This window comes from Galeopterus variegatus, unplaced genomic scaffold (genome assembly GCF_000696425.1).
Source record: "Galeopterus variegatus unplaced genomic scaffold, G_variegatus-3.0.2 Scaffold5526, whole genome shotgun sequence".
NCBI classification, from domain to species: Eukaryota; Metazoa; Chordata; class Mammalia; order Dermoptera; family Cynocephalidae; genus Galeopterus; species Galeopterus variegatus.
In genome coordinates, this window is record NW_007731637.1 from 120,718 (window position 1) to 131,955 (window position 11,238).

At 33.4% G+C, this 11,238-nt stretch overlaps 1 protein-coding gene across 1 annotated transcript in view; it reads left to right on the forward strand.

Moving 5' to 3' along the window:
- Positions 1–11,238, forward strand: part of LOC103604990 (enteropeptidase-like) — a gene marked incomplete at its 3' end in the record, with an annotated part of 62,162 nt that overhangs the window by 28,486 nt on the left and 22,438 nt on the right. The window contains exons 7-8 of the mRNA XM_008589568.1: positions 1,913–2,044; positions 9,692–9,800. Coding sequence (XP_008587790.1) covers positions 1,913–2,044; positions 9,692–9,800 — 241 coding nt within the window. The remainder of the gene's footprint in view (positions 1–1,912; positions 2,045–9,691; positions 9,801–11,238) is intronic.

An 11,238-nucleotide genomic window follows, 5' to 3' on the forward strand; every position in this document is an offset into this window, starting at 1 on the left:
TGTTAGGGGTTCCATGAATTTCCCAAAGGTTTTTATCAATTTTCATTAGAGCCAGTTACAAAAATCTAATTTAGTTGTATATTTAATCAATGGCCCTGTCCATAAATGTTTTCAATTAAGTATTATCTTAACAGATTCATTGATACAGACACTTTTATTTTCCCAAATAACTTTATGAAGTATAAGGAGAAATTTCAGAATTTCATATTTTTAAAACCCAGCAGATGGCAGTACAGTGCTGGTTTAAAGATTAAAAATAACAACAGCAAAAAAATTCCATTGCTATTGCGTTAGATATTTCAAAAACTTTAAATCATTATTGTTATTCTAGCCAGACAAAAAATTCAAATTCCCACATTATTTTGAAAAATAAAAACACATCTTTCTGTTGTGCACATATAAGAATTTTTTTTTTATTGTAACATGGTCAATTTTACATATCTGTGGGGTACAGAGTTGAATATCAGTATCTGTGTGCAATATGTGATGCTCAAATCAGGGTAATTAGTATATTGAACATTATACCATGTAATCATTTTCTGTGGACCTTTACCAATTCCTTCCTTACCCCTCATGTGGTATTTCTCTTTCTGTTCCTGCCTTATTTCACATAACATGATTTTCTCTAAGTTCATCCATGTTGCTGTGAATGGCAGAATTTCATTCTTTTTTATGGCAGAGTAATATTCCGTTGTGTATATATACCACATTTTCCTTATCCAGTCATCTGATGATGGCCATTTAGGGTGGTTCCAACTCTTGCCTATTGTAAATAGAGCTGCAATAAACATGGGAGTGCAGGTATACCTTTGACATAATGATTTCTAATCCTTTGGGTATATATCCAGCAGTTCCACTGCTGGATTGTATGGTAGTTCTATCTGTAGTTCTTTGAGGAAACTCCATACCATTTTCCATAATGGCTGCACCAAATTACAGTCTCACCAACAGTGCAGGAGAGTTCCTCTTTCTCTGCATTCTCTTTGGAATTTGTTATTTTCTATCTTTTTTATATTAGCCAGTCAAAATGGGGTGAGATGATATTTCATTGTGGTTTTGATTTGCATTTCCCTGATGCTGAGTGACGTTAAGCATTTTTTCATGTGTCTTCTGGCCACTTGTATATCTTCCTTTTTATTTTTAGAATTGCACTTAAAATGTCCAAGTTAATTTCTAGAAGTGAAATGTGTTCCTTGGTGCATCTCTATTACTTACGTATGTGGAAGAGGGGCAGGTAAAGGATAGATAGACTAAGAGGTAAAAATTGATCAGATGCTGGCCAGAGTATAATATAAAACCCTACGAGGAGTGTGTTTGCATCTTACCCCTAAGAATCTCTGACCCAAGAAGCAAAGAGTTATTGAATGGAAACAGCCATCAGTTTTCTTCACTATTCAATGTAGCAATGCACTGGGAATTTTAAGTATTTTATATTACTTCAAGATGGCTTTTGTTGGTAAATTTTACTCTTCAGAATGCGAACCTTTAATTAAGCCACTATCTTTTAAAATAATAAGTTTTTGAGTAAAGGAGGTGACTACTAGATCCTGCAAATGATGCCATTAACTTTCCAATAAATTGCCCCACACAACAACAGTGCCAAAAGGTGTAAATATTAAGGACTAAATGTTAATCTGTAGTATTAATTTCTCAAGGTTAAAATCACCAAAGTAAACATATTTAACACCTATGAAGAAATTGTTTTCAAATTTTAAAATTCTATATTTTTACAAATTATTAATTCATCAAATAAAATAAATATTTCTATTGGTAACTGAAGTATATACTTAGAAGTAAAGACCTAAATGACAAAAAATACAGAATAAAATATTTAAATATTCTACATATCACACCAATCGGAAATTAAATCTACTGTGCAGGGAGCTCATAATTTCAATTTTTTTTTTTAAAGGAAATGACTCTGTAGAATGTCTGCCTGGTTCAATGCCTTGTGCTGATGCTCTAAACTGCATAGCAGTTGATTTATTTTGTGATGGAGAGTTAAACTGCCCAGATGGTTCAGATGAAGACAATAAAACTTGTGGTAAGGTGACTCCTCCTTTCTCTCCACTTGTCCTTTTCATCTTCTCTCGCTATACACACAACCCTCAGATACCCAAAACAACTAAAGAATGAGCAGTTCCAATATCTATGCTTGCAATTTAATACAAAATCTAAAAAGTAATTGTGTCAATATTTCTCTAAACTTTATTACATAATATTAAACATACTAATTAATTAAACAGAATTCCATTGATGACTATGAAAAGGATGCTGTGATTTACAATGTCTGTCATGGGCCAACCCTGTGGCTCACTCAGGAGAGTGTGGCGCTGGGAGCGCAGTAGCGTTCTCCCGTTGCGGGTTCAGATCCTATATAGGAATGGCCGGTGCGCTCACTGGCTGAGCGCGGTGTGGGCGACACCAAGCCAAGGGTTGCGATACCCTAACCGGTCACCAAAAAAGGGAAAATAATAATAATAATAATATAATGTCTGTCATGAATATGGAGAAAGAGGACATTACTTTTCATCCCTTTTCTGTATTAAACTACTCCAAATTATTATGAATTACACTTCTCACTTATATATTCTCACTTCTTACTAATGCTTTTTACTATTGTATTATATAATATCTGGGGGGGTGCCATTGTAACAGTAACTAACTCAATGAGCACCATTCTTAAATTTCTTGCTTTTATTTGGCTCTTATATTTCTGTGAATACTGTAAATCACTTATGAATAATAATTTAATGTCTCTTGAATAAAACACCCATATTTTATTTGTATATTTTGGCATCTGCTCTGAGTATTAATAATAATACTTTATTATCATTATTATTATTATTATTACTTAACACTTAAGCAGTACCAGGTACTACTTAAGCAGTACTTAAGCGCCAAGTACCGTACACCAAACATGGCTCTAAGTGATTTAAACATATTAACTCTTTGGCTTTTTCTTCATTTTATAGCTGGGTTCCATTTAGCAACGTTTACTAGAAAACAGCATCTAAATGGGTAGTTTATTTTTATGAGTAACATATATAAGAGGACTACCACATAATTATAAATGTAGATTAGTAAGCAATGTGAAGTACAGTGGTCCACCCTTATTTGTGGTTTCATTCTCTATAGTTTCAGTTACCTGCGATCAACTGCAGTTTGAAAATATTAAATGAAAAATTCCCAAAATAAACCATTCATAAGTTTCAAATTATGCACCATTCTGAGTATTATTATAATTGTTCTAAGCAAACAGAAAGGACATTGTTGGGTGGGAGGGAGGAGAGGGAGGAGGGAGGGAGGTTTTGGTAAGGGGCAACAATAATCAACCACAATGTATATTGACAAAATAAAATTTTTAAAAAAAAATTATCTACTCAGCTGGATCTCCTGAGCCCTCTGAATTGTTAGTTTCTGTGAATAAGCATGCAAATGATTTACATCTCTACTTTGATCTGTTCACCATGTAACTATTGTATGTACTGCATGATGGTACAGATTTCCAGCTGGCCAGCTGCTGCCAGCAATTCCTGTAAGTCTAATAAAATAATAATAATAATAATAATTGTTCTAGTTTATCATTAGTTATTGTTTTTCTCTTACCGTGCCTAATTTTTAAATTATACTTTATCATAGATATATAGGTATAAGGAAAAACAATATACAAGAGTACTTCAAAAAGTTCATGTCTAAGGTAATGGATATACTAAGTGCCCTGATATGATCAGTGCACACATCATGAATGTACCCAAACATCATATTCTACTCCATAAATATATACAATTCTCATAAGTCAGTAAAGAAAAATCGCTTGCTAGTTAGCTCAGTTGGTTAGAGCACAGTGTTATGACACCAAGGTCCAAGGTTTGGATCCCCATGCAGGCCAGCTGTAATAATAAATAATTAAATGATTAAAAAGAGAAAAAAGAGAGAGAGAGTAGAATAGTAGCTACCGCAGGCAGGGGAAGGGAAGTTGGAGCGGGAGAGGGAGAGAAGCTGTTAGTAAATAGTAGCTACCGCAGGCAGGGGAAGGGAAGTTGGAGCGGGAGAGGGAGAGAAGCTGTTAGACTTGTACAAAGCTACACTTAGATAGGAAGAATAAGTTCTGGTGCTCTGGAGCAATAATAGCTAATAATACTATATTGTATATTTCAAGATAACCAGAAAAGAGGATCTTGAATGTTACAATGACAAAGAAATGATAAATGTTTAGATGATGGATATACTAACTATTCTGACTGGATCATTACACAATATATGCAAGTACTGGAACAACAAACTGTACCCCATTGACGTGTACAATTAAAAACTGAAGTTCAAGGAAAAATTAAATTAAAAGATACTATGAATCTTTCCATGAGCTTTTTGAAGTATTCTTATGAATAGGATTCAGAACTATCTGTGGTTTCAGGCAAACACTGCAGGTCTTGGAAAGTATCCTCTGCAGATGAGTGGAAACTATTGAATTTAGATAACTGCAACCTATAATTTATTTTTGAAAAATTAAACAGAAAATATGAATTGAACATTTTTTGGTATGGTTTATCATCAGTTTTAAAACTGACTGTGAGTACGATTAGTTCCTAAAATGTGTTGTTACTATTTGCTACACTTCACTCTTCTATTACTTGTTACACTTTTCTCATTTTGTTTGATTTTAATTGAAGATGAATGTTCCAATAACAAAGCTTAAAAAATTACCCATCTACTTGTACATACTTTAAAAGACAGGCGGTTGGTCCAATTCCCAGTACCAACTGAACAAAAGGTAGCTCTACTGAAGAGACTTTGACTAAACAATCCCAATTTAAATGTGCTTGGATAAAATTCAAACCTTCAGAGTTTAACTATATACTCTGAAGTGCACTCGGAGCATATTGGAAGAAAGTGCAGGCTACAGAATATTTTTCAATCTATTTTATATAACTAAGTTACTCAAAGAAGAAGAAAACAACCTTCTTTTTCTGCTATGGTTTTCAGATATTTTCTAAAGCCATTTCAGGGAGAATATGATACAAGTGTGCCATCATGAGGAAATGAGGGTGATACTGATTTGATTCCAAAAGTAATAACATATGTCAACATTTTAAACCTATACAATGATCAATAACCTCAAATAGTGGAAAACGCATAACCAACATATAAGACAAAGCAAATAGTAAGAAAATGTGCCACACCTATTACTTGGTCTAGACACTCATAGAGTTCATAATTTTTATGATAAGTTAATATCAGTGCATATCAAAAAATAACCATAGGTGTACCATGTAAGTGTGACAATTTTTCCTAAAATAAGTTGTAACACCATGAATTATATTTTGAGCTGCTATGAACTCATGAGATGAGCCTCGGTATCAGAACTTAATTATCAAAGTTTGCTTTAAAGACAATTAAACTGCATCATTACTTTTCAGTATTATAACAATTTTTTGTTTATTGAGGGTTAGCATCAATCAGCCTTCCATGTCACTAATTCTCTTAAGTCTCTAGATCCTCATTTTTCATTTTCTTAATTCTCTAATTTGTATTTTAAAGTTAGCACTTTATATATTTTGGTACATAAAATTATTATATAAATAATTTTTTGGATAAGTTAGTGGAAAAATTGATTAATTAATTTGTTTTTATCCAGTGAGAATTCAAGAATACAAGCTGTTTTATTCATTCTAATCATTGATGATGGTGAGCCCAAAATCCTAGTGGACTTCAGCACCAACTCAAAGTTCTAGTAGTATAATTTCCACCTGAGAGCTTTTGTCTATCAATCTATATTTGCAGAAAAAATTATAAGATTAATTTAAGAGAATATTCTGTATATGAAATTGACCTCTGCTTGCTCTCTCTCTCTTATTATCATTTTTTGCTCCAGCTGTAAGCTCTAATTCTAGTTTGTGTTATTAATAGAATCACATTAAGATAACTTCCTCATAGAGCTTGCGTTTTTAGTCTTTCGTTATTTAGGTTTGCACAACTTATAGCTGACTATAGCTGAACCAAGATTTCTTTACATTGTTTTCTTCCTCTAATTAAAACTGTATCAGAAAGAAAGTTAACTTTCAAGCTGACCTATGAGAAGGAAAGATGCTAACACGCAGCCTTGAGGCCCACGCACAGGCTTATTTGGAATTTGGCAAGTGTCTTCAGAGTTTGCATGTCTCATGTGTATGTGTGTAATAGACCTTTATGGGTGGGCATAGAACCTGTGTGCTATATATATCCTGGAGAACTCAATGCCATCAGCAAAAATGGAATTAGTAAATATTGAGCCAGCAGAGGGAGCTCTCAGTAGGTCCCAAAGGCATGCTGTTATGAATACCATACCATTATAAACAACATTTCTGATACTACAATATAATGGCTGGTATTATTTGATTGGCTCACTTTTCTCCCACTCATAATTTTTTTCTGATGCTGCACTAGAAAGCATTGTGTAGTATAAAAAGTCATAATTCTGAACACCCAGCCGTCCTACTCATCCACGACTAGGTTATATCTTTCTTTCCTGGAAGTCTATCCTGCTTCATTGTCATATGTAATATTTGGCTCTCCAGAAACATCCTGAAATTAAATGAAAGAATATATGAGAAAGCCCATAGCACAAGGCTGTATCTTGAAACGATAACATTTTGGCATTCTGAACTTTGTAATTATAAGTAGTTCAATACTGTTGCAATTTTATTTTAAACACCGTGGGGAATGTTCTTCATCTTTGCTAGCATGAAAGAATTTATCAGAGGCCGTTTAGAGCAGAATTTAATCTGTAGATGATCCATTCCCACTAAAATTTAGCAACTTTGTAGAAAACTGGACAGGTAAATTGATCATATTCTTTAGGACAGGCTAAATACTATTATAAACAATCTTAGCTATTTGAGACAATAACTGTTTATTTATCATCTATATCAAAGTCCAAGAAAGATGGCAAAGGGCCACTCTACATAGACATTCAGGAAGCCAGCTCCTTGCTCACTACCCTCTCTGCTCCCAGAGTCTCCCACTGGATCCTTTACCACCTGCTGACAGGCAAAGGAAGAATGGAACAGAAGCACTTTGTAGAAAACGCATTTGGAAATAACCACAATCATTTTCACAATAGTCTATTGACCAACTCAGTCACATGGCCCCATCTGAAGTAAGGGATTTTGGGAAATGTAGTTTAGTCATGTGCTCAGGAAGGAACTGAGTCAGGGTTTGGCAAACAGAACAATCTCTGACACTAGAGACATAACTCAGGTTTTTGGAAAATTATGAATTCTGTAATGGAGCACAAAGCTGTTGATGCCTTTCCCAAAAAATATGTAGTAAATGGATGTGAGGATTTTCTAAAATTTTACCACCTTTGCAGATAGGTTTTACAAATTCTTAAATTGTTCTTCTTTTGTTACTTTTTAAATTATTTCTTTTGCTTCCTGTGTGTTGTAGAATGTTATTGAAAACATGATCTATATTCTACTTTTAAGAACATTGGAAGAGGTGGAATTCTTTTAAAAAAATTTCCTCCTCCTCCTTTCATTTATGCTCTTCCCCTACCCTCCCCCCCACCCACTTTTTGGCTCAAAGAGTGGGTGATGTCATTACAATAGCTCTATATATTGTATGTTATGCAGTATATATAGCACGGTATGTTCTGAAATAATATTTCCCAGCTTTGAATTTCTGCTTATAAGCTGGTAGACTTTATACTAGTAATTTAACCCCTTTATGCTTCAGTTTCCCCACCTATAACTTCATAAAGTTGTTAGGAAGAGTACCTTAATAGATATTGAATGACTTTAGAACAATTCCTGGCACATAGTATACATTTCATAAGTATTAGCAGTTATATTCTAGGGCTTAGAATTGATCACTCTACCTCATTGGTTCTACATATCATAATTTAAATATAAACTATTTATAATAGCAGTGGACTTTATTGCACTGCCTATTATCCTTGAGTCCATGTTGTTTCTTAACAAACTGTGATTAAAAGGCTCCATGTGTCATAAAAAATGTGAGAAAACACTATTTTTGTTCTGTTGTCATTAAGGCTAAGGAATCAATAGTCCCATTTATTTGGCATGGTTTGCAGTGGGCAGAGAGTTGAAGGTGAGAATAGATTTGCTTTTGCAACTAGAAAGTCATTTAGTACTGCATTTAAAAGTCATGTATTTTACTGTTTATCTTCAAATCATCGCATAGTAGCCTTAATTTGTCCTTGTTTGCAGTAAGTATTGTACACAAGAAGATTCAGTTGTCTCAACAAGCCATAATTTTCTCTCTTTCCTTTCTTTAGGTCTTTGCTGGATTGTTCAAAATTAAATTCTTCCTTCTTGGGTTATTATCTTTTCTGTTCTCAGTTCATTCTTTTCTGGTTTTGTTTTGTTTTCTGCTAGGAATTAGGCTATCAAGTCATAAGCCAATGTAATTAATTTCTAGGTCATTATTCTTAAACAGACTTTGAATCTTAAAATTAACTTACCAAAGTAAATTTTATGGTTTTCAAAAAATATACCAAAAATAACAAAAAGCCAAAAATTTGGGATTTTTACCAGGATTTCTATGTGCTGTTCAATTTTTTTAATTTATTTACTTTATTGTATTATTTTACATTATATAATAGCTTGTATTGTATAATTTGATAGAATTGCTGTATAATGTTACAATGGGATTTTTCATACCTCAATTTGGGATTAATTTATTCCAGCACTCAAGTTCTAAAAGCAGCGATTTAATTTTGATACTTTTCTTTAACTTTCTTACCATCCATCAATGCTTCTGGCATTGAGGAATTTAAAACCCACCAAGAGAAAGAAGGTACTGTCTAGGAGTCATAATTTTACAATATGGTGTCAACAGAACTAAGTAACTAAGCATCTAGATATAAAAAATAATGTAAGAAAGACTAAAATTATAAAAATCAACTGGGTTTTATTTCTTTAGCATATACTATACATAACAAGTGTATGAGAAAAAGCCGAAAGCTCTAAGTTATGGCTCCTGGTGCATGCCTTCAAGAAGTTTTTAATCTAGTTGGAAATGATTATGATATAAATTAAAGACAACTAATAATGCTTGACATTAAGGAGAGGTTCATGAAATAAACATGTTATAAGAACTAAAAGAGGAAAATGAGTCATCATGGAAAGCAAAACACATAATCAGAAATACTAAGTGAAAATATTAAGCTAGGTCCTCTATCCAAAACAAACAAGAGTGATGAAGTTAGAAAAAAGGATGAAACAGATTGGAGGGGTGGAATTCTCTACAGGTCACCAGCACTACCATTTTCCTGGCCTTATTCTAATCATTTTCTGGGGAACATCACATTTGGTGCGTATATTTGAAATTCACCTAGTTCCAATCTAATGGGACAAATAAGACTAATTATTTCTCTAAATTTCCAGTTTACAGTTCAGATATATTTGTTTCTTTACAAACATGGAATACTAGACTTAAAACGCAGCTTAACTATGAGTGTTTAGAAATGGAATGCTTTTCTAAAATACTCTATCATGGGATGTGTAAGAGTATTTGGAAACAGCTAATAGATTTTAAACATGAGATCTGGTTTACTCCCATTTGGTCATTTCAGTTTTGTAAAAAAAAACCTTGTACAGATTCTGTCTTGAGTTTTCTATGAAGTGTTTGTTATCCAGTTTGAATCTGAAGATTGTTTTGTCTAACATTGATCGGCATTGTTTTGCAGCCACAGCTTGTGATGGAAGATTTTTGTTGACTGAATCTTCTGGGTCTTTCCAGGCTGCCTATTATCCAAAGCTTTCTACATCAAGTGTTGTCTGCCGGTGGATCATACGGTAATATAACCAGCTTCTATTTCCTGTTCTTAAGTCATAAAATCTTTTTCTGATGCATTCTTAACGCTATCAAATAGTATCAGTAGTATTTTAACTATTATTGTTTTCATTAGCTATGAAGCAAAGTCTTCCCAATTGACAAACTGTTCAAAAAGTTTCTCTCTCATTCCAAACCTTTTAAAAAGGTATTCTGTCCTATGAGCAATACTGTCTAATAAATAGGGCCATTTCATTGGGCTGTGTAGCAAATTTTTTTTTCTTTAACTGGCACAAATCATGTGCAGTCAAGTCAATCAGCACATATGTACGCAATTTCATGTCATCTTCATATGTCTTCAGAATAGCTCCTTTCTCAGTATGCCAGTAATTGTATGAAAATCTCCAATGATATGACTTAGTTACAGCAGATTAAGAGCAGGGGACAATGACAGAATACATCCTTTTTGATATATCTTGAATGACATTTGGATTAGTTACTGTATATTTGACCTCTAAGCTCTTAATTCAATTGACCAATCCAATCATGATGATGATTAAAATAACCAGGCTGCAGATTGCTGACCCACCTCACTGTTTACCTGAGCATTTTTCACAGAGGAGGANGGTCTCCACATGGGATCCGAACCCTCGGCGGGAGTGTCGCCACGCTCCCAAGTGGCGCACTCTCCAGTGCGCCACCGGGCCGGCCCAATAATTTCTAATTTTGAGCTCAGCTCCATGTTAGATATGTGTTATAACTAAGAGCACAATTTCATCTATTTTATGCCCAAGACAATGTACTACTTGTGTGCTGAAAATAAGATTGTGTATTAAAAATAATAACTTTAAGAATTCTTGTCAATTGAAAAATAGACCAATTTGGACAACACTGTTTCCACCACACATATATGGTTATGCACCATTTAACAACGGGGATACTTTCTGGGAAATGCGTGGTCAGGCAATTTTGTTGTCTGTTGTGTGAACATCTTAGAGTATATTTACATCACCAGAGGGTAGGAATTTTTCAGCTCCTTTATAATCTTAAGGGACCACAGTTGTATATGCAGTGTGTTGTTATGCAGCATATGATTGTGTATGTGAGATGTGTATATACCATATCAAATTTTAAAAGAAGCATTTATAAGTGATTATTAGCATTGTTCATAAGAAAAATGAAAATTCTATTCTTAAAATGTCAATAAAAAGCATTAGAAAAATATTAAATTACTTCCACAAAAAATGAAAAGAATTTATGAACCTAATTAATCTGCATCCTTAAGTACACAATGACTTCTTAATGAAATCTTTGGAATTTTATTAATATCGAATAAAAATAATTTGATTGTGAAATCCATTTTTGATAGATAGGTCAGATTTAGAGAGTTTATGAGCAGTACACACAATAAATGCTTGCTATAATAATAATAGCATTTTATGTAATAATCATCCTCTATTA